The sequence below is a fragment of the Sapajus apella genome, unplaced genomic scaffold (assembly GCF_009761245.1).
Source record: "Sapajus apella isolate SASKATOON/1434 unplaced genomic scaffold, GSC_monkey_1.0 scaffold95, whole genome shotgun sequence".
Classification (NCBI taxonomy): Eukaryota; Metazoa; Chordata; class Mammalia; order Primates; family Cebidae; genus Sapajus; species Sapajus apella.
In genome coordinates, this window is record NW_022437035.1 from 6677570 (window position 1) to 6701402 (window position 23833).

Genomic DNA, 23833 nt, shown 5'->3' on the forward strand with positions numbered 1-23833 from the left:
TTTCACAAGAAGGGTCCAACAGTTTTATTAGACAATCCATGTCAAGGTACAAAATGATTAATGACATTAACAGCCATATTCTATTAGCCAAGTGCCACCTAGCACTATGAAACTATCCTGTAGGACATCCCTGGGCTCTCAAGTTGCTAATGGCTGCTTGAAGAGCTCAATGTCCTCAAATCAAGACCCTAATACAAAGATTCCAGAGAGTGGCTTAGAAAGCCCAGCTACTCTTACCAATGTGGGAAGGGGTCAGGGGAATGAACTCCTGGCAGGACAATTTGAATTCTCAAACTGAGTAAGAGGGAAACAAATATGCAGACAGGGCCCAAGGCCTCAGGTGGGCTCCTGGGCCTGGGGCAGAGAGTGGAAGACAGGAGAGGCAAAATGGCAGGGACTTGACAGCAGGTTCCTCTTATCTACTTCTTCCTCCCGCCTCTCTCTTTGAGGGCCAGGTGGATGATGGCACCATTGGCCATGTTGTAGTAAGCCAGTGAGTTGGAATCTTTGATGAAGATACCCTGGAAAACAGAGAGCATGCCTTAGCATGGGGCAACCCAGCTTCAAGCATACTGCTGCAACCTTACAACTGTGCACTTGGTCCATTTGTGCTCTGAACTTAGCGAATACGGGAGCTTGTGAGACGGTAGCGTGTTGGGGATTAGAGGCCTCTCATTCCTCTCACTGTCTGCTTTCTTCCTACCAATTATGTACCTCTCCTTTATCAACATTTGACCCAAAAGCTTAACTCCCCCAAAAGTTGGTCCTGACCAACCCCATGGAGCTCTGACTCTGAAATCACAAGACCTTTAGGAATTACTTAGTCCAACAGCCTCAATTTATAGAGATAACTGAGGCCCAGAGCAGGGATTTGTTAAAGTTTAGAGAAGAAGAACATAATCTCTCCATGTGACCTGGCAGGCATCAGGCTGGGCTAGACTCTCACCTCCATGTCAGGCTGCCTGAGGTCATACCAGCAGGGATAGCCCAATCACTGGAACCAGAGTATGCCTAAGTCTTGTCCCTAAATCTCTATCCCCAGTCACTGAGGCAAAGAATCTTACAGATCCCTTATAAGACTGTACTGTGTCCCTACCAGAGCCCTGCACTGTTGGGCACAACTGCCCCAGCACTCCCACCCAGCATCATCACTTCTAGGATGGATTCAGATGGCGACAACCAGATATCACTCCACTCCCCTTTCTGTTTCCGTGAGAGATTTAGCTTCTTTTTTTTTTTTTTTTTTTGAGACAGAGTTTTCGCTCTTGTTACCCAGGCTGGAGTGCAATGGCGCGATCTCGGCTCACCGCAACCTCCGCCTCCTGGGTTCAGGCAATTCTCCTGCCTCAGCCTCCTGAGTAGCTGGGATTACAGGCACACGCCACCATGCCCAGCTGATTTTTTGTATTTTTAGTAGAGACGGGGTTTCACCATGTTGACCAGGATGGTCTCGATCTCTTGACCTCGTGATCCACCCGCCTCGGCCTCCCACAGTGCTGGGATTACAGGCTTGAGCCACCGCGCCCGGCCGAGAGATTTAGCTTCTGTGTAAGCAGAGGTGTCAGGATCCAAGGGCCAGGTCTGTGGACAAATTGACTCACCTCATACTGTAGCTTCTGTTTCCCTGCAGGCATGCCTGTGGCTTCATGAATCTTCACCTTAATGACAGAGACCTGTGGAATCAAGCAGAGGTCATTCAACTCCTTGCTAAGGCCAGCTGGAGGAAGCTTTCCCCTCACCTCTTGGTTCTCATGCACCTGATGCCAGTTTGTGGCAGCAACCCATAATACCTGGTCCGTGAGCGGGAGCGTGAAGACCAGAACCTGCCCATTCAGTTTCCATTCCGTCTTATCCTGCATGTTGGGCACCTGGACTTTGATGGACACTGGACCCTATAAAACAGGAGGTGGTCATTATACCCAGGGGGCCCTGAGCCAGTCAGGAACTCTGCTCTGCCATCCTAGGCCTATCCAGACAATGTTATCGGTGAATCTGGGCTGCTAGATTCTGGCCTGATTCACCACTGATACCACTTGTGAGGCTGTAGAAGTCACTCCCCCTTTGCAAGACTAGGTTTCTTTTTTTAAAAAAAAAAACAATCTTTATCTTGTCTCCTGGTGAGTCTGGAGCTAAAGTGAAGAACTTAGGTGAAAATACTCTGCACACCCCAAGGGAAAAGAATATGACCTGCAGGGTCAGAAGACCTGGATTCCCAACTCAGCTTCCCAGGTAACAAGGTCTGTCTGAGCCTCAGTGTCATTAACCATCAGACAGGGGTGATCATGACTGTTTTGAGTATTAAATACAAGTGTCTGTAAACTACTTAGCTCTATCCTGTCCTGCTACTTGAGTTAAGCGTTTTTGTTTTTTTTTTTTTTTGAGACAAAGTCTCCCTTAGTTGCCCAGGCTGGAATGCAGTGGCACAATATCGGCTCACTGCAACCTCCGTCCCCCAGGTTTAAGAGATTCTTCTGCCTCAGCCTCCCGGGTAGCTGGGATTACAGGCACCTGCCACTGTGCCCAGCTAATTATTTATTTTTAGTAGAGTTGGGTTTTCACCATTTTGGCTAGGCTGGTCTTGAACTCCTGACTTTGTGATCCACCTGCCTCGGCCTCCCAAAGTGCTGGAATTACAGGCGTGAGCCACCATGCCCAGCTGAGTTAAGTGTTTAATAAATTAGATTATTAAAAACCAAACAAATAGGGTGCGTGTGATGGCTCATGCCTGCAATCCCAACACTTTGGGAAGCCAAAGTGGCAGATCATTTATGGCTAGGAGATCGAGACAAGCCAGGCCAAAATGGCAAAACACCGTCTCTATGAAAATACTAAAAATACAAAAATTAGCTGGGTGTGGTGGTGCACACCTGTAATCCCAGCTACTCAGGAGGCTGCAGCACAAGAATCACTTGAACCAGGGAGGCAGAGTTTGTTAAAACAAAACAAAACAAACAAAACACACCACCATAATAAATAATTTGGTCAAATACACTGGGGGAGCAGAGGCTGGGGCTGTTTCTGCCTCCTTACTGCAGCCTGACAGCCTCCCTAGAGATTGGCAGTGACAAGGTCCCCACATCCCCTTATTCCAGGAGCCCAGCAGAATCACCTCCTAAGGGCTCGAGCTGGGGAGGAAGGCCGTATTAAACTTTAAAACACCATACAAAATTTCCTCCAGGTGCCTAGGGTCTCTCCCACAAGTGAGTTGTTCTCCCTGCTGGCCTCTGTAAGTCCACACCAGGAGGACCACTACAGTCACCACCTCTGCCACCACCACCATTCCCATCACCACTAATGCTCTCTGCTCCTCCAATTGTTGGCCCCACATTCACTGTGTGCTCAGAAGCCCTTAGATGCCTCCAATGGCTGACCTAGGCCCCAGAAGCAAGACTGGGAGTGGAACACGGTCAGTTTGGGAAGCGTATGACAGGGGTGGGACTGAACTCTCCAGCTAGAAACTTCAGCAGCATTCTGGGATCACATACCTTGTTTCTGCGCAGAAACTCCTCCTCTGGCATGAGGCTGTCCTCTGTCTTCAGTTTTTTGGAGGTGGGTTCATCTTCCATGGGAGGTGGGGGATGAACAGGGGGCATTGGGGCTGGAGCTGGGACAGGTGCCACAGGTGGGGCAGGCACAAAGGCTGCAAAGATAAGAATAAGAGGGCTGAAGGGGCCCAGGACTCAGGGCTGGTGAGAAGCTGAGAGGGGAGGGTGCAAAAGTTTCCTCTAGTCAGAGGTGTGAAGTGCTGTGTTCCCTGCTGAGTCTGGCAGCTAGCAGGTTCCTCGGGGGAACCTGGGACTCTGCATGGATTGGACAACAGAGGTGTGCAGGAGGGCAGGACTGATGGAAGGAGCTAGTGCCAGGCAACAATAAGCATTTCTAAGGTCTCTGAGCCTGTTGGGGACCTGACCCCTGAATGCACAGGCACCAGCTACACCATTTCAGCCTCCCATTTCTACCAGGAGCTGTGGCTCCCAGCTCTAGGGTTTTGGATCTTTCACATGGGAAGCCAGGGCTCTCCTCTGAGCTGGACTCCCTGCTGGAACAGCTGGCACTAGGCATCAAGCCACTGCTCTGCTGACAGTACTTGGCCTGTGGTCCCTAACCCAATGGCCTGGAAAGTGACACAAGAGATACTGACCTGTTGGCACAATCATGGGGGGTGGGCGGGGGGCCATGATAGGAGGGGCTGAGGGAGGCATGGGCACCACGTTGATTCTGGGTGCATGGATGATGGGCGGCATGGGAGCGATCACTGAGCCTGGAGGCAGCCGGACCACAGATGCCATTGGGGGCCGGGGCATGACGGGTACCGCGGACACAACTGTAGTACGAACTGGAGGCGGCATCTGCGCAGGAAAGAGACCCACAAGTTAAAGGAAGCCAAAGTTGGACTCCGGGTGCACACACAGTTGGCAACTGGCCACCTGTAGCTCTGAGGCTGGAGGTTAGACAGCTCCATCCTGGCCCCTTGGGGTTGAGAAACTGTGGCCTTACACTCAGCATCCAATAGGAACTGAGCTGCTGAAAGCCCCAGGGTGACACTCTCTCTGCTTGGGACTTTCATGGGTCAAACTCAACCAGCCGCTGTGGCAAACACTGAGAGAGCTACTTCAGAGGCTGAGACCTCGACTAAGCCTCCTGGAGACAGGCCAGCAGTCCTTAAAGACCCAATAAGCCCCACAGCCCTAATCCGACGCAAACTGGTTTCTTACATTTGCCACTCACCTCCCTCCCTGTTCCTATCCTCCTCCTCCACAAACAGATCAAGCTAGAGGTGCCCACTTGCACTTAAAGGCTTTTTTCTCTTTCAAACTGACCCACCCAAAACTCAGGTCCCACTATAAGACAGTTCCCTTCTCAGCCAACAGTGTCCAACCTCAAGAACCAAGCTCTAAAAAGCCAGTTGCTGCAGGGTAGATGTTGGCTTACTGTGGGTGGTCGGGGCACTGAAGTGATGGGTGGGGCCGAGCTGGGGATGTTAGTGGCTGAAGATGGAGGCGGTGGCTGTTGAGGGATTTCATTGGGCTTGCTGGGGCCAATCTTCTCTTTGGTGTCATCTTCTGGCACCAGGCCTTTGGCCTTGTGAATGGCCTCAATCTGCTCCTGAAGGGTGATGTTGGCCTGGGCAGCCTGCTGGGTCCGGGCCATGCTGCCTGAGTGACCATCCCAGGTTACCTGCAAGTGAAAGCAAAGCCACAATGCTCCTGGAACTAAGCCCAAGTGTGGAAGATGGATGGCAGAGAAAGCACTAGGATCCACTTTAGCCGCACCTTTTCCTCTGGCTTCTGGATCTCCTCCTCACCGATCTTCTTACCAATAGCTGTTTCCTCTACACCGAAGATGTCAGTACGTCGCTCAGCCAACTGCTTCAAGCTGCTCTCAATATCCAGACCTGTACAGTCACAAAAGAAAGGCAGAAGATAGAAAGGGAAACTAAACCAGGTGTCCTGACAAGAGAGTAGCTTTCCTGGTGTGCAGGGTGGAGGCTGGTTCCATGGGATGAGGGTGACCTGGGGCCCCAACACAGCACTCTTCTCTGGGCTTGGGGAAAGCTACCCTATAGGTACTAAGCCAATAAACCCAGTGCTTGTGCAACTCCTCTGACTTATAAAAGGATGGTAAGCTGGGCACAGTGGCTCACGCCTGTAATCCCAGCACTTTCGGAGGCGAAGGCGGGAGGAACACCCTAGCCAACATGATGAAATCCTGTCTCTACTGAAAATACAATAATTAGCCAGGTGTGGTGGATCATGCCTGTAATCCCAGCTACTCGGGAGGCTGAGGTAGAACAACTTGAACCTGGGAGGAAGAGGGTGCAGTAGCCAAGATGGCGCCACTGCACTCCAGCCTGGGCGACAGAGTGAATCTCCATCTCAAATAAATAAATATATACATAAATAAATAAATAAAATGAAAAGGCTGGTGAGAGGGCAGCTGTGTGCAAAGGGCCACATGGTGTAAGTGGCAGAATCAAAACTAGAAGCCCCGTCTCCCACCTCTGGCACAGTTCCTGCCCCATTCCAAGCAGCTCAGGGTACTCCAACCATCAGTGCTCTCCTCAACAGTCACAGGAAGCCCCCTCAGCTAAAGCCTGAGCTTGCTCTGGGATGTCAACAGGCACATGTCACCTCCTTCATGTCTGCCTTTGGGGAATTTCTCTGGGGAGTCCTGCTGGAAAGTGGGGAGTTCTCTCGCAATATCATAGGCTGCATCTCTCCTCAAAAGCTTTAGTTGACCTCAACTGTTGCTTTCATGTTTGCTCAGAAACAGCTGACTGTAATTTGGAGATTACCATGGCCTCTCCTGGAACCCCCACCTCACCTGGTGCGTACACCTCATCATCACTCTGCTTCTCACGGATGGAGCGATCCCGCTGCTCCAGCCAGCGAGGGTCAAGAAGTCCAATGCGCATGTGTTCCTGCATTTTGCTGGCAGGGATCTTCTCCCCAGTAATGGGGGACACAAGATACTCATCTGGAGCAGGGGCTGGAGGCAAGGGCTTGGAGGCTAAAAGGAAACATGTTTCAGTAAGAACACTGGTGGGCGGCCACCTGGGTTAAGTGGGTGGTATTTCATTCATGCATCATTCATCGAGGCATCCATTCAGTGTCCTTCTTATGCCTGGCACTGTGAAAGGCACTAGGGCACCAGAGATGACTGGGCCCTGTTCCCCACCATGAAACCTCTAACAGATGGGCTGGCAATGCTTTTACAATAAGCTGCACCTCAAGCCCTCCTAGAAAGACGGGTGTGAGGAACACACGTGGGCACACAGGACCTTCCTGGTCAGCCTGAGGGCGGGGAAGCAGACCCTACCTTTGGGATCATAGTCCTTTCGGACAATGACTTGGTCTGGAGTTGGGGGCAGAGGTGGAGGCATGGGTGTCTCTGGGGGTGGGGGTACTTTCTGCCCTTCTTCTTCATCATCTGAACCCTGAAAAGCAAAGCAATAGCAGGACTCAGAGAGGGGTTGAGGCCACCTCCCTATAGCTGAGCTTGGCAGCTCTCTGGGTGGCAAGGAGCCTTGGCCTCTGCCAGCCAGCATCCATGTGCTAAGCCTCCCAGGGCAGCTGAGGCCAGCCGGCAGCAGGCCAAGCTGCTTCCTCACAGCATGAATGGGAGTGCTGGGGCCATGGTCCTAGCACTCCTCCCAGGCATTTCCAGCAGCTGGCACCAGGCAGTCCCAAGAGGCCAAGGGCACTTAACATGCTGTGGGGGCCAGTGGGGTGGGGGGGCGAGTCGGCAATCAATGGTAGCCGCTCACACAGCAATGCTGGGAGGGAGAGAAAAAGTCAATTCCCACAGACACAGGGGCCCTTTCTTCTCGAGCTATGCACAAATTCTTTCCGAGCGGGGGAGAATGGTCTGGTTCTGGAGACTCCATGCCTGCTTGGAGGGCCTGGGCTTGAAGGGGGTAGGGATGCCTGAAAGGAAGTGTGGGCTACATTTACAAGAGCTCTGGGAGCTTGGAGCCCAGCTGAGAGATCAAAACAGAATAGGGTCATGCAGAGAGTTCCCTAGCTGAGGGCTGGCATGAGGCAGTGAGAGCAGAGTGTCCGGGCCAGGAAGGCAGCCACAGAACAGGTCGGCACAGCTTTTAGATCCTTGCCTATGAATGAATCTTTGTTGCTGGAGCTGGAAAGAGGCTCTGTGCTGCCTGGGCTTGGGCAGCTGTACAGCCTTGTTCAGGCCCCACGCCTCCTTTCAAGGCTCACAACGGAGCTGGATCTGACTAGTGGAGAGTACTTCTATCTCCAGGGGCTTCAGGGAAAAAGGTCAACCCACAGGCCCACCCAGCAGCTTACCTCATCCATGTCTTGCACTTGGGTGTCCTGATCCAGCTGAGAAGGAGGCTCCTCCGTCTTTTCCTGTTTCTCATCCTCCTCATCAGACTCGACCTCCATCTCAACTTCCTCACTCTCCCCAAACTTCTCATATCGCTCCTGAATGAGGATTCGGGCCCCTAGCTCCTCTGGTGTGGTGGGGGGTGGGAAATTCCCTAGAAGGAGCCAGAGGCAAAGGCATTCCTTATCAAACACCCATCTATTTACCCTGTCTGAGCTCTCCAAGGTCTGGGGCTATGTCTGTTTTCTCTCCAGCTATCTCCAGACGCCCATCTAGGGTCTGGCAAGTACATACTGAATCTATCTTGGGCAAAGTGGTAGAACTGAAGTTTTTTGGGAGCAGAGAGGAAATAGATACTGATAAAGTCCTCTGAGAGATTCTGCTGCTCTCTGGGAACACTTGCGCAAGGTATCCCGGGAAGTCTCAGAATTCCTGGCTCCCCATCTGGAGTCACTCGTCACAGACCCACCTTGCTCGTTGGGTTGGAAGTCCACTGTTTCCACCACCACAAAATCATGCCAGTCGATCTGAGCATAGGCCACCCGTTCCTTCTCCTTCTCCTCTTCTTCCTTCTTCCTCTCACGTTCCTGGAATTTGGCCCATTCTACTCGGTAACACACCTGCAGGGATGGGAAAAGAGATTGGTGCTAAGCTGAAGCAGGGTCTGCTCCTGATAAGGCTACCACCTCCAGGGCTTTCATCAAAGCCAGTGCCTCCTTCAAAACAGAATGGAACTACGGTTCCAAACTATGGTATTTGTACCTGGTTCCACCCATACCCAGAGTCTGGAAAGAATGGAAATTCTACCCTGTGACTGGCTTGGGAGTTGGCCTTCTGCCTTCTAGCTAGAGTAAGAAAGGAGACATACTGAGGCTGAGAGCAAAGCAGAAAGTTGTGGTATGTTGGGAAGCATCTGGACTCCAGGTTTCTTTGGACTTTGTAGCCAGCAAGGCCTTTTTCCCACCATTCCCGTGACTGGAACATAACAAGGTACTGCTGCAGAGACCGTTTTTGAACATAAAACAGAACCTACCATCAGTAACTAGTTGCAAGAAATCCAATTCAGTTTACCTGATCCAAAACTTCTCGGGGATTTTCAGCCTCTTTCTTGAGCTTTGTAAATAAGCCTTTGGGTGGAATCAAGATCTGAAATACAGAAGAGTTAAAGCAATTGTCAGTGCTTTATAAGGCAGGACAAAGAGGCAACCTTCCTGGGCCTGTGCTAAAGCATAGGAGATGAGAAGCATGGGATTCTGTGTCCCAATTCCAGTTCCACTTGGCTGTGGGACTTTGGGCAAGTTACTTAACCTCAGTAACTTATTTCCTTCTCCAAAATAGTGGCACCACCAAAGTTGGCACCATGAACTTGAAAAGGCTACTTTAAGGATTAGCAGGAAAGCACGCAAAACACTAGCAGGTTACCTAGAACACGGCCAGTATGAGACGGCTGCTTTCATGAGACTGATCTGCTCTTATCCCTTTGAAAATATTACACAGGTATCCCGACTATCCTATTCAGAACCATAGCCTACCTGCCCCACCTCTCTCTATTTCTGCCCCTGCTTTCTTTCTCTCCATAGTATGTAGCACCATCTGACAGACACTAACATTGCACTTGACTTCTCACTAGACTAGACACTCCACGAAGACAGGGATTTCTCTCTTTTGTTCACGATTACATCTCTAGCACCCTGAATAATGTCTGACGATGTATATTTACTGAGAGAACAAATGCGGCCTTTGTTCTAAACAGCCCCAACGGCTTCTACTGCCACTGGCAAAGTGGCTCAGCTCTATTCCAAGCCTCCTTGTACCTCTACCCCAAGAATCTATCTGCTTAGAGTCTTCCATGGCTAGAAACAGACACTAGTACTCAAGTTAGAGTGGTAAATGCCAATACCCAAGTTCTGAAGAAGAAAAAAAACAGGAATGTAACAGAATAAAAAATAATGTGGGACCTTTAACACTGGAAGCAGTCCACTGGGAGAAATTAATCCAGTGCTCACTTAAAATTGATATTGTATATTTATAGTAACCCTTTGGCCTTGGACCTTCAATGATTGTTATTTTAGCTGCCATACTAGCTTCTGGATTTGGTCATTTTCTAAACACACACATTTTTACAATTTTTTTCTAATTATATACTTAGAGTGAGTAAAGTTAGGAAATCCTCTCAAGTCAGATCTTTGAGGTGTTGTTTCTGGATATCAAGAACAGATGTACAGACCATCCCACTGAAAAGGGAAAGCAACCACTATGATGTACGTAGCAAGAAAAATATGCCACAGGCAAAGCTATACCAGTGCACTTTGCAATAAATTAATATTCTATTTTTTTTTTTTTTTTGAGACGGAGTTTCACTCTTGTTGCCCAGGCTTGAGTGCAATGGTGTGATCTCGGCTTACCACAACCTCCCCTCCTGGGTGGTTCAAGCCATTCTCCTGCCTCAGCCTCCCGAGTACGTGGGATTACAGGCATGTAGCACCATGCCTGGCTAATTTTATATTTTTAGTAAAGACAGGATTTCTCCATGTTGGTCAGGCTGGTCTCGAACTCCTGACCTCAGGTGATCCGCCCACCTTGGCCTCCCAAAGAGCTGGGATTACAGGTGAGAGCCATCACACCCAGCCTATATTCTGATTATTTTAAATGCCAGAACTGAATTGTCCAGATTCTTTTTCTTTTTTTTTTTTTTTGAGATAGAGTTTTGCTCTTGTTGCCCAGGCTGGAGTGCAATGGCGTGATCTCAGCTCATTGCAACCTCTACCTCTCGGGTTCAAGAGATTCTCCAGCCTCAGACTCCTAAGTAGCTGGCATTACAGACATGAGCAACCATGCCCAGCTAATTTTGTATTTTTAGTAGAGACAGGGTTTCACCATGTTGGCCAGGCTGGTCTTGAACTCCCAACCTCAGGTGATCCGCCTGCCTCAGCTTCCCAAAGTGCTGAGATTACAGGCATGAGCCACCGCGCCTGGCCTTGTCCAGAGTCTTGATTGCAGCTCTGTCTCACATGGTAATTGAGCTCTTAGGGTCTGGAGTAAAAATGCCAAGAGCTCAAACCCCAGGCTTGTCACCTCCTAGCTATGCGACCCTGGCCATGTTAACTTCTCTGGGCCTCAGTTTTCTCCTCTGTAAAGTGAACATAACAATAGTGACTACCTTATAGGCTACTGGAGATTAAATGAGAAAAAGCTGCATACATAATTTCTTAGTGACATTAGTTATATGGACGTATAACACATCAAAGCGTCTCTCAATGCCTATTTAAGAGCTATTTCCAATGTAAGGTACTTTATAAGCTGAAGAACCAAAGTTTTAGGGTCAAATGTGGTTTAAATCTCAGCATAGCTATTTACTAGCTGACAGACCTTGAGTATGTGACTTCACCTTTCTGAGCCTGTTTCTGCTTTTGAAAGCTGGGGGAAAAAAACCACTTACCTACGGCTTCTTGTGAGGACTAAATTAGGTAAAATGAGGCAACTGTTAAAGGCTTGCTTCTTCTTAGGACCTTATTAGGCAACTGAAAATGGAAATGTACTTACAAGCAGCAAGCACCACTGGGCCTTGTCACACAGCAGGCAATCGCCTAATGGTAGTTAGCAACCATGTGTTTCCCTTCCCTTTGGAAACAAGCAGTCTGTGTTGCACTTACAGAAATAACTGAACAGAAATCAGGATTTTACATCAAACTGGGATTCATAATGTTTGCTCAGAGGCCCCATGGAGAAACGATGTCCTTGTAGACAGTGAGTAGACACAGTGCTTCCAAGGGTAAGATGCCTTCCTTCCCTGGGCGCAGGACCCCAGCCCCACCCTGCCCAGGCACCTTGGTGTACTGCTCCACTAGCTTCGTGAAGTAGTTGAAGAGGCTGTGCTGCGGGCGGAGAAAGTCAAACTGGTAGTTACGCTGCTCTTTCTGCATCAGCTGGGTCAGAAACTGGCGCCCGTTCCTAGCCACAAACTGAGCTGTCAGCTTTACCACATCCAGGTCGAAGGCTGAGATGGAGGGGGGATCAGCAATGAACTCAAACTCAGGAGGAGGCTCTTTGGGCACGATGGTCTCTTGGATTACCTGGGCTTGGACCTAAGATGCAAAGGGAGTATGAGGCGAGAGGCACAGGGGTGGACAAGCTCTAGAGGAGGGGAGGGGGCATGGGCACGCACCCCTCAGCAGGACGGCTGTGAACCTCTAGAATTCTGTTGATTATGTATGCACCACTAGCACTTGGTGTGAGAGAATTCTAAATCACAAGAGCACTGAGTTCCCAGTCAACTATGGCCTCAACTCCATGAATGGCTCCAGTGAGAACCACGCCCCTCTGCATCTCTGCTGCACCTGTCTTGAAATAGAGAGGCAAAACTGGATGACAGAAGATCCAACAAAAATATAGCTTATTAAATCCCATCCAAGGCTGGGTGCGGTGGCTCACGCCTGTAATCCCAGTACTTTGGGAGGCTGGGGCGGGCGAATCACCTGAGGTCAGGAGTTCAAGAGAAACCTAGCCAACATGGTGAAACCCCATCTTTACTAAATATACAAAAATTAGCTGGGCGTGGTAGCAGGCACCTATAATCCCAGCTACTCAGGAGGCTGAGGCAGTTGAATTGCTTGAACCCAGGAGGCAGAGGTTGCAGTGAGCCAAGATCATGCCATTGCATTCTGGCCTAGGGTACAACAGCAAGGCTTTGTCTCACACACACACACAAAAAATCCCACCCAAGAGGGATAGAAGTACAGTAAGGCCTGCATGTGTGCAGGACCCCACTGTACAAAATGTTTCCATGACCTCCGCATGAAGCATGATGCAGAACAGGTATGCTTTACCTGTTTATGGATGAGGAAACCAAGGTAGCCTGAGGCCTTGGAGTAGTCCCTTGCAATGCAAGGTCTTAGAACCTGACTTCAGCCTCTATATCCCACTGCAAAAGGAAGGGCTGTCTTTTCCACCACGGTTAAGGAGTGCAGAAAAATGAAGGGAACTGCCCAGGTCTGGACAGGAGGAACAACATGTCAGCCTCTCTCTTCATTCATAACCCTAACAGTCCCTAGTGCTGGGCCTCAGCACAGGGAGGGTGGTATTAGGGGAGGCCAGATGGAGGGATCCTGGGAAGAAGAGACAGAAGGGAAGGGATAGCACAGGCCACACTGCATCCTTCAGCACAACCAGGTAGGAAGTCCTTCACACATCATGGCACTGCCCTCACACCCTGAGCAAGGCCTGGAATAAATCCCACTTCCCCCAACTCTCAGATTTGTTTTACAGCCTCTGTGAAGAGTCAATGAGACAAGACTCCTGAAGTAAAGCGCAGAGCTTGACAAGCAGTGCTCGGGAAACAGCGACTATCATCAGTACTTTGCTGACTGGGCCTCAGCCTGCCTCTCTGAGATGGGGATGACGGCCTCACTTCTCTCCCTGGGTGGTTGTGAGGTTTGGATAGCAGAGTTATTTGTGTACCCCCTCCCTATCCCTGCTTCCCTCTCAGCCCTGCATAAGTGAGGCGGGGTGGGGCTGGGCTCCAAACCTTCTGGGGCAGCTGCTGCTGGGTGGCCTGCTGCTGCTGCTGCATGACCTTTGGGATGGCAGCTGACGGCTCCTGAGCCTTCCCCTCCTTGAACTCGCTGACCTTGTGGCGGTAGTAGGCATGGTAAGGGTCATTGGGGTTCAGAAAGTTGAACTTGGGGTTGTTGATCTCGTTCTGTCGGATCCTAGCTTCAAATTCAGGCCCATTTCTGGAGGGAGAAAAAAACAGGAAGAATTCACACCACACCCCTTGTGCCGGCTGAGATCCAGAACACCGCCCATTTGAACACCCTTCTTGCCACCACCCACTGCTCAAACCAGCCCAGCCTCCAGACACAGCAGACATCCTCCTCCAGCCTCCTGGCATTAGCGATCAGTGCCATCTGTCTCATTCAGCCTGAACCAGGCCACTTCTGCCACAGGGTCTCCCTGAACTCAGTCATTCCTTAGCTCCTCTTCCAGTTCTGCCATTTCCAAAACCATTTAGGCTATTGCTCATTTCTTTTAATAAAGTTTATTTACTTAGAAAAATCTATTTAAAATGGAGGGTATATATTACTACTTAAAATTTAAAAAAAAAATCAGTACGCCTTTACCCACAAAAGGTAGTCAAAAGTGAATACAATGCAAATAAAGTAATATTGTCAAAGTTTGTCTTGAAGTTTGCTGAGACTAGTTCTCTTAGTTCAAAGGGGTAGCAAGTACTGGAGAGGTAGGTGTAAAAAGTACATGAGCACCAAACCTAGGCTTTGTCCTCTGAGTAACGAGAAAGACTGAAAGACAAGAAAATTTAGATGATTTGAGCCCGGGCAACAAGGCAAGATCCTATCTCTACAAAAGAAAATAACATAAAAAATAAATTAGCTGGGCATGGGCGGTATACCTGTATTCCCAGCTACTCAGGAGGCTGAGGTGGGAGGATCCCTTGTGCCCAGGAGTCTGAGGCTGCAGTGAGCAAGAACTGTGTCACTGTACTCCAGCCTGGGCAGCAAAGTGAGACTCTGTCTTTAAGAAACAAAAACAAAAAACCAGATTATTTGGTTTAATGCCTTGTTCAAGTACTGCCTAAAATCACCCAGTAATACTGGTAAGGCCCACACAGGAAACATGCACAGCAAGGACCCAAGCTCGCACAGCTGTATAAGGCACCTTCAGATGACAGGGGTGTGGTAAGATCAGCAGGGAGGCCTCCCACCACTGTCTGCATCTGGAATGGTCCCCTGGATAACCCCCATGTTCCCAGCAAGCCTTCAAAACCTCAGGATAATGAAAAAATATCCCTGTAATGATGTTTAGGGAATGCTGATTTTTAAAAAGTCCCAATGGTAATCCTTCAAAGTGCCACGCTTACATACAACACCTGTGTCAGTCAGAAAATACACAAATCTTAAAGACACAGGATAGGAACACATTCAAGTTTCAGGTTCACTACTGACTCACTCTTACCCAGAGCAAGTTACCAACTACTCACTGCTTCCATTTCCCCATGTGTAAAAAGTAGCTAACACCAGTTTCCCTTTCTACCTTGAAATATTATTGAGGAGATGCCAAAGTCTTTTGTTTTGTTTTGCTTTAGAGACACGGTTTCACTGTGTCACCCAAGCTGGAGTGTGTTGGCACAATCTCAGCTCACTGTAACCTCTACCCCCTGGGCTCGAGGGATCCTCCCACCTCAGCCTCCTGAGTAGCTAGGACTACAGGCATGCACCACCATGCCTGGCTAATTTTTTTTATACTTTTGTAGAGATGGGGTTTCGCCACATTGCCCAGGCGGGTGCCAAACTCCTGAGCTCAAGTGATATGCATGCCTTGGCCTTCCAAAGTGATAGATAACAGGCGTGAGCCACTGAACCTGGCCCTCAAAGTTTTCTCAAATCATACAGTAGCCAGCAAATGCAAGGGGTCAGGACGGGTTGTTCCATAAACATTTTAGATGATTTGAGTGTGAGATGTCTGTGGGGCTTTCCACTGCTCCTCTGGCCAGAACCTTGTACTCAGAGCTGCCCCAAACACATCAAGACATGGCCCTGGCGTCTGGTGCCAGCCGGCTGGCTCTACTCGCTTCTGCCTTTCACATCCCTGCCCCGTGAGTTTAAGAGGGGGTGGTGGAGCCTGGCACGGTGGCGCACACCTGCAGTCCCAGCTACTCAGAAGGCTGAGGCGGGAGGATCACTTCAGTCCAGAAGATCATATCTAAGCCTGGACAACAAAACAAAACTCTATCTCTAAAAAAAATTTTTTTCTTAATTTAAGAGAGACACAGGAGACATGGTGCAGGCAGTGCTGTGCCCCAGATCAGGCACCACAGCAATGTGTGCCACACTAGTGACCAACACCCAGACTGGCTCCTCAGCAAGACCTGGTCATACCCTGCAGGGTGACTAATACCCTGAGGTCTCAATTTGACAGTGCATTAGTCCAACTGGAACCTCATGCTTTGGGAAAAAAAATTATCCCCCTTCCTTGAATAATGCAAACCACAAATAAGAATGAAGGTGAAAGCATGCTTAAATCCTGCTAAACTAGACCTCTATACCCAGCAAATGCCTTGGACAGACAAAGGGCTCCTAGAAAAAGGGGCCCTGGTCATCTCCTGTATCGCTGCCTAAGCCATAACTTTACCCCATCTGGGAACAATGTGAAAGATGAAACAATGAGAAGGTTCATTCCAAGCTATTCTGTTGCTTTAAATTATCTTAACGTTAATTTTAGAATCATACTCTCTACCACAAGGAATAGATTTCAACAGAAAAAGACATGATTCTGACTCAACCCAGCTGGTGGGGCTTTTTTAAGGGTAATTTCCACTTTAGTTTCTGGACAGGAACATGCAGGAAATGATAAGCCTAACCTAGTGAAAAAACTCCTTTTAGAAAACGGCTCAGTTGTGGATTTCTACTGCATGCTCCATAGATATATGTGAACTCAGGAGAAGTGAAGCACAGATTTCTGCATGCCTGCTTTAACTCAACACTAGTCTGTCTCTTCGTTGCAACATAAATGATAAGGTTACAGATTTTATTTATTTATTATTATTTTTGAGATGAAGTCTTGCTCTGTTGCTCAGGCTATAATGCAGTTTTATGATCTCAGCTCACTGCAACCTCTGCCTCCTGGGTTCAAGTGATTCTCCTGCCTCAGCCTCTTGAGTAGTTGGGATTACAGGCATGCACCACCACACCTAGTTAATTTTTGTATTTTTAGTAGAGATAGGGTTTCACCATGTTGGCCAGGCTGATCTCAAACTCCTGACTTCAGGTGATCTGCCTGCCTTGGTCTCCCAGAGTGCTGGAAAATCTGTGAGCCACACCCAGCTCACAGATTTTAGAAATGTCTACAAAAGCAATCACCATAGCTAAAAACCAATCTAGGATGTGCATGGTTTTGGTATTCTTTTGTTTTGTTTTGAGATAGGGTCTTGCTCTGTTGCCCAGGCTGGAGTACACTGGCATGATCCTAACCTTGACCCCTCAGGCTCAAGTGATTCTCCTGAGCAGCTAGAACTACAGATATGCACCACCATGCCCGGCTAACTTTTTTAATTTTTTGTAGAGAAGGGGGTCTCACTATGTTGCCTAGGCTGGTCTCCAAGGCCTGGGTTCAAGTGATCCTCCCACCCTAGGCTCCCAAATTGCTAGGATTACAGGTGTGAGCCACTGTACCTGGCTGGTCACAGTTATTGATTGATTGATTGATTGATTCTTTCTTTTTTTAACCTGGTTCCCAGCCCTGCTCCTGCCTCATATATACTGATTGATTGATTGATTTTTTCTTTTTTTTTTTTTTTTTAAGATGAGGTTTCAACCATGATAACCAGGCTGGTCTTGAACTCCTGACCTCAGGTGATCCACCCACCTTGGCCTCCCAAAGTGCTAGGATTACAGGTGTGAGCCACCACGCCCGACACATGTATTTATTTTTAAGGGAACTTGGATGCACTCTTATTTCTTCAGCAGCCGAAAATGGCACAAAATTAGAAAGCTACTTGGCAAAATGTTTATGAAATCTTTTAAGGATGCTCTTTCAGCCAATAATGAGCCACACAGAATTTTCTTCTAAGGAAACAATCTAAAAGGGAAAGAAAGTATTCAGAGATTTCCCCACAGCTTCATTTGCCAAAATGAAATGTTGGGAACAGGCCAGGTGCAGTGGTCATGCCTGTAATCACAGCAATTTGGGTGGCCAAGGCATGAGGATCACTTGAGGCCAGGAGTTAAAGACCAACCTGAGCAACACAGAATGACCCTATCTTTACAAAAAATAAAAAAATAAATTAGCTGAGTGTGGTGGCAGGAACACAGAGTGGAATGTAAAAGTATCTCTGCTAGTATTACAAGGATCTAAAAAAGGATGTCAAGGACAGAAGGAAACAAAAAAGTGAAAACAGCTGGCAGAAACTATTTTGGTAATGAGAATATGGTGATTCTTAACCCAACACCTCTTTTCTGTATATTCTGCTCTTAAAATATCAGGGGAAAAGGGGAAGCATGAACATTACTAAGAGCCATTAAACATTTATCTCACACACTTACCGTTTAAATCTGACATGACCCAATCACCATCACCATCATAATGTTCAATCAAGTACAGAGCAGTTTTCAACCTAATACCCAGGTTAATCAAAGCCCCTGAAATGTAATGAGATGAATCTACAGATCTGACACAATGAAAGTCTAAGCAAAGTAGGCTGGGTGCAGTGGTTCATGCCTGTAATCCCAGCACTCTGGGAGGCCAAGGCAGGCAGATCACAAGGTCAAGAGATTGAGACCATCTGGGCCAACATGGTAAAACCCCATCTCTACTAAAAATACAAAAATTAGCCAGGTGTGGTGGCGCATGCCTGTAATCTCAGCTACTTGGGAGGCTGAGGCAGGAGAATCGCTTGAGCCTGGGAGGCGGAGATTGCAGTGAGCCAAGATCACGCCACTGCACTCCAGCCTGGTGACAGAGTGAGACGCCATCTCAAAAAAGGCAAGAAGGTCTAACCAAAGTAATCTTTATTGATCTTTATGTTTAATTTCATAGATTGGGAAAGGAAGGAATAAGGTTACATGATTACACTGACTGAGGCACTGCCTCAGGGGAGTGACATGGGTCCCTGGAGAGCACACACTCTGACTGAGCCTGCTTCCACACATGAAGGAGCTGTCCAGAAATCCAGATTGATTGCGAAATCTCATTTTTACTTGTTTTGGTTTTTTTGAGACAGGGTTTCACTGTCGCCCAGGCTGGAGTGCATGGCTCACTACAGACTCAACTTTTTGGGCTCAACTGATCCTCTTGCCTCAGCATTCTGAGTAGCTAGGACCAGAGGCCCATGCCACCACAGCCAAACAACTTATTCTTTGTAGACAGAGTCTCGCTATGTTGCCCAGGCTGGTCTTAAACTCCTGGGGCTCAAGTGATCTTCCCACCTTGACCTCCCAAAGTGCTAAGACTCAGCGAAGAGCCACAGCACCTGGCGTCCTCATTTTAAAATAGTGGCAACAAATTTGAATTTTGAAAAAATTACCGTGAGGACAAGCAAAACATCTGTAGGCTGGACATGACCTGAGGGCTGCCAAAGGAACACCTTAAATACCCTAGAGGATGTATTGACCTTTGGAGTCAAGGGGCCATCAAAAAAATTCCATCTAAGGATGTGAGTGTAAGTACAGTGGAAAGAGACGGGAGGAACTCGGAGCAATTCCCATTCCATCTGAGAAGACAGCTAGCACTGGCATACGGTCCCATGACTTTGCTTCTGTCTCACAGCAAACAACTCTGAGATGGCATTTTGTTCCATTTTGCAGATAGGTCATCTAAGGCTCTTGGGATGTGGTCTTTGCACACACTCCCCTTTTGATCTTCCTCAGGCCAGCAGCTCAGGCACAGACACACACCATCTGTGACGAAGTAGCTCTCCAGGCATTTCCTCAGGCCCGTTTTGGAAGCAGAGGCTCCTGGTGACCATGGGGTTAGTGTGACTCTCCCTTTGGCCATCGCTGTGCTGTGTCAGGGACACCAATCCTGCCTACTGCCCAACCCACTGCCATGTTGTGGTTTTTTTATTAACTAAAAGGCCCAAGCCAATGCCCCTTTAAAAACCCTTGTGCTGATTCAGTGCTGAAACCTCTGCATGCTGAAACCCACCTCTGACCCAACCAAGTAGCTCCGTTACCTGGCCACAAAGCTGGCAGTCTTGTCAACAATATTTCTGACCTCTGGAGGAGGGTAAATAATCCCCACAACTGGTTTAGAAGGTGCAGAATCCTCCTTTGAAGATGCTTCTTCTTCTATGGGCTGTGAAAACAGGAAAAGAAAGAAGGTTTTCAAGTCCCTGGTTCGGCACAGGTTCTCCACTGTGAAACTCCTCTAGGACATCATTCAGGGTAGACTTTCACTCAGACTTCCCTCTGGTTAGGACCTTCTGCTTCAGAAAAGCAGTTAAGTTCACTGCACCTGCCAGGGATGCTCCTGGGGACCCGGGAAAAGAGTAGTTTCCCTGGCTCTTCTCCAGCTGGATTGTCTCAGTGAGACCAGGAATCTGCATTTTTACCTAATGCCCAGGTGATTCAGATGCAGGGACTCCGACTACATACTGAGAAACCAATGCAGAATCCAGGCCTTGTCTGTAAACCTGCACCCAGCGCTGGGCTTGGCATGGAATATTTTTTTTTTTTTCCTTGAGACGGAGTTTCGCTCTTGTTACCCAGGCTGGAGTGCAATGGCGCGATCTCGGCTCACCGCAACCTCCGCCTCCTGATCTCAGGCAATTCTCCTGCCTCAGCCTCCTGAGTAGCTGGGATTACAGGCACGCGCCACCATGCCCAGCTAATGTTTTGTATTTTTAGTAGAGACGGAGTTTCACCATGTTGACCAGGATGGTCTCGATCTCTTGACCTCGTGATCCACCCGCCTCAGCCTCCCAAAGTGCTGGGATTACAGGCTTGAGCCACCGCGCCCGGCCTGGCATGGAATTTTTAATAAAGAAATGGAAAATTATTTGCTGACAGCTTCTTCTGCCCTGAATGCCCTCTCTCTCTGCCTCTGTTCCACATCTTAACCACCATTCAACGCTCAAGTGTTTTGTGAACCTCCACCGAAATGCTCAGCATTAACTATCCCAGAAGTTTCAATATTTTCTCCAGCAGCTTCTTCCCCTTAGTAAACAAAAGGTCAAGTCTCTTATCTTAGAAAAATGAGGTTTCTCCTCTACCTTCAGGTTCCTTTCTGCCACTACCTTCTCCCACCCCTTCCTTTGGCAGCTAAACATCCTGAGTTCTCTTCAGTCTTGCTAGTCTCACTTCCTCACCTGCCATTTGGTCCCCATTCATTTTAAGTGCTCTCAGCAAAGTCAAAAACAACTGCTCACAGCCATCCACCGCCATTATTTGGGCACGAATGGTGAGCACTCCTTCACAAAACGCTCAACTCCCCGGCCCCGTTCTTCCCTTCTTCCTGTCTTGCTCATTATTCCATTCAAGTTTCCTTCCTGGCCCCCGTTTTACCTCCTGCTCTGTATAGTTGGTGATTCCCACCCCCCGACCCCGCCCAATTCTGTTCTTGGTTTTCTCAGTTTTCAGCGTCCTCCACTTCCCCTACTGCCTCTAGGCTAAACAATCTGGCCCAATTCAATGTCCCAGAACACTCCTGTGTACCAAACAGCTTTGGGTCCAGCTGACTCCTGGGCACTTTTGTCTCTAACCTCTTTCCTCAGGAGTAGCTACCCAGTCATCCACGATAGAAAGTTGGGGCTCCTCTCTCTTCCTCAGCTTCCACACTCAATGATAGTAACATTTATCAAGCTGGGCACAATAGCTTGCACCTATAATCCCACTGACTCAGGAGGCTGAGGTAGGAGGATTGCTTGAGCCCAGGAATTTGAGGTCGCAGTAAGCTATGACCGCACCGTTACATTCCAGTCTAGGCGATGGAACAACACCCTGTGTCTTAATAAAACAATTTTGGCCAGGCGTGGTAGCTCATGCCTGTAATCCCAGCACTTTGGGAGGCCAAGGCAGGCGGATCAAGGAGGTCAGGAGTTCAAGATCAGCCTGGCCAACATGGTGAAACCCCATCTCTACTAAAAAATGCAAAAATTAGCTGGGTGTGGTGGCGGGCACCTATAGTCCCAGCTACTCAGGAGGGTGGGGTAGGAGAATCGCTTGAACCTGGGAGGTGGAGGTTGCAGTGAGCCAAAATTATGCCACTGTACTCCACCCTGGGTGACAGAGCAAGACTCCATCTCGAAATAAAATAAAATAAAAATAAAACAATTTTTTATCAAGCACAGAGTAGATCCCTGGTATTTTTCCCAAGTACTTTAAATGTATTAACTCTTATAGACCTTATAAGAAGCCTATGAGATTAAGTATTATTTTTTATTTTTGAGACAGTCTTGCTGTCACCCAGGCTGGAGTGGAGTGCCATGATCTTGGCTCACTGCAGCTTCCACTTCCCAGGTTCAAGCAATTCTCACCCGAATAGCTGGGATTACAAACGTGCACCATCAAACATGGCTAATTTTTTATTTTTAGTAGAGACAGACTTTTGCCATGTTGGCCAAGCTGGTCTCAAACTCCTAACTCAAGTGATCTGCCTGCCTTAGCCTTCTGAAGTGCTGGAATTACAGGTGTGAGCCACCGGACCGGGCCAAGTACTCTTAGTATCTTCCCATTACAGATGACAGAACTGAGAGACGGCGAGCTTATTCCAACTGGCAGAACCAGGATTCTAACATATCACTCTGGCTGGAGAACCTGCTCACCACCCTCTGCCCCAATCTAGGCCAGGCCTTAAGCCTCTTTTGAACAGTGTGACTGACCTCCATCTTCCTAGTGATTCTCCACGTCTGCCTATCTGAATTTCTGAAACACAAATGTCACTATCTGGCTTAAAACCCTCCCTTTCCTGATCATGGATGAATTTTCTGACTAGGAAAAAAAAAAACCCTCTCTTTTCTTCCCATTGTCTACAATGAAAAGTTCAAATCCTAAGTAAGAATTGCATCTCCTGCCACCATTCTCCTAAGTCTACCCTTCAACACTTCTTCATTTACTCTTGACTAGACACATCATTTGATTCTTACCTAAGTATCTGTGTGCATATTATCTGGCCATTACCTTATTTTTCCCCAATGCCTGGAAAAATTCCAGGGACACACAAGCACTTAAATATCTGTGGAAAAGGCATGGCTTCTTCAGTCATGTCCCCCCCTTATTCTGAACCCAAAGCGGTGATCAGCAGGTGCTCAATAAATATGTGCTGGATGAATAAAGGATGCTATTTCCCTTCCCTAGTCACCTACCTGACAAACTCCTACTCCTTTTTTTTTTTTGAGAAGGAGAAGCCTCACTCTGTCACCCATGCTGGAGTGCAGTGATGCAATCTCAGCTCACTGCAACCTCTGCCTCCCAGGCTCAAGCAAGTCTCCTGTCCCAGCCTCCCAAGTAGCTGCGACTACAGGTTCGTGCCACCATGCCGGGCAAATTTTTGTATTTTTAGTAGAGATGGGTTTTCACTTTACCGATCAGGCTGGTCTTGAACTCCTGACCTCGTGATCCACCCCCCTTGACCTCCCAAGGCCACGGCGCCTGGCCAATTCCTTTTTCTTTTCTTTTTTTTTTTTTTTTTTTTTTTTGAGGAGATGGAGTTTCGCTCTTGTTACCTAGGCTGGAGTGCAATGGTGCGATCTCGGCTCACCGTAACCTCCGCCTCCTGGGTTCAGGCAATTCTCCTGCCTCAGCCTCCTGAGTAGCTGGGATTACAGGCACGCGCCACCATGCCCAGCTGATTTTTTGTATTTTTAGTAGAGACGGGGTTTCACCATGTTGACCAGGATGGTCTCGATCTCTTGACCTCGTGATCCACCCGCCTCAGCCTCCCAAAGTGCTGGGATTACAGGCGTGAGCCACCGCGCCCGGCCACCTATTCCTTTTTCTAAAAGAAGGAATTTATCTCTCACTCCTGTGAGCTTCCCCTACCTTAATATCCCTTCTACCCCAGCAAGCAATGCTGATTAGATTTGTACCTGAAACTTCTATCACAGAGCATATCACACCATACTACAATAGTTTATGCACATTTGACATTGGAGAGCTTTATTATGGGCGGGCTGTCACTGTATCATTGATGGTCATCAGGGGGACAATAAACATTTGGTGAGCATTCTCACATGTCTGCCTTCCTTTAGCCTGTGAGCTCCCTAGACAGGATTGTGCCCCATTCATTCTGGTAAACGTGGGGGCCTACTATAGTGTCTGGCTTGGGGGAGACACCGAAACAGATTCTGAGAATTAACATCCAAAGATACCACGCAGGCTGAGAAATTAGGCATTAGTGGGCAAAGGCTGGGGCCAGTGGCCCCAACTGCCACAGAAGATCAGAGGATCTTCTCAGAGGATCAAATGATCACTGCCTCTTACACTTTAATCAATCACCTTAGGATTTTGTTCAAACGTAGATTCCTATTTAAAAGGTC

At 48.3% G+C, this 23833-nt stretch overlaps 1 protein-coding gene across 2 annotated transcripts in view; it reads right to left on the reverse strand.

Annotated features, from left to right (window-relative positions):
- SF3A1 (splicing factor 3a subunit 1) overlaps nucleotides 1-23833 on the reverse strand; it is a 24577-nt gene continuing 744 nt past the window's right edge. The window contains exons 2-16 of one of the 2 annotated variants that reach the window (XM_032256866.1): nucleotides 19532-19653; nucleotides 13373-13580; nucleotides 11676-11933; nucleotides 8920-8994; nucleotides 8318-8468; nucleotides 7809-8002; nucleotides 6820-6937; nucleotides 6325-6510; nucleotides 5274-5395; nucleotides 4933-5178; nucleotides 4142-4349; nucleotides 3486-3640; nucleotides 1791-1892; nucleotides 1602-1673; nucleotides 1-521 (exon numbers count right to left, since the gene is read on the reverse strand). In XM_032256866.1, coding sequence (XP_032112757.1) covers nucleotides 420-521; nucleotides 1602-1673; nucleotides 1791-1892; nucleotides 3486-3640; nucleotides 4142-4349; nucleotides 4933-5178; nucleotides 5274-5395; nucleotides 6325-6510; nucleotides 6820-6937; nucleotides 7809-8002; nucleotides 8318-8468; nucleotides 8920-8994; nucleotides 11676-11933; nucleotides 13373-13580; nucleotides 19532-19653 — 2319 coding nt within the window. In that variant the 3' untranslated portion in view covers nucleotides 1-419. Of the gene's footprint in view, nucleotides 522-544; nucleotides 1221-1537; nucleotides 1674-1790; nucleotides 1893-3485; nucleotides 3641-4141; nucleotides 4350-4932; nucleotides 5179-5273; nucleotides 5396-6324; nucleotides 6511-6819; nucleotides 6938-7808; nucleotides 8003-8317; nucleotides 8469-8919; nucleotides 8995-11675; nucleotides 11934-13372; nucleotides 13581-19531; nucleotides 19654-23833 lie in introns of those variants that run through there. The other variant, XM_032256865.1, reaches the window with a different exon arrangement.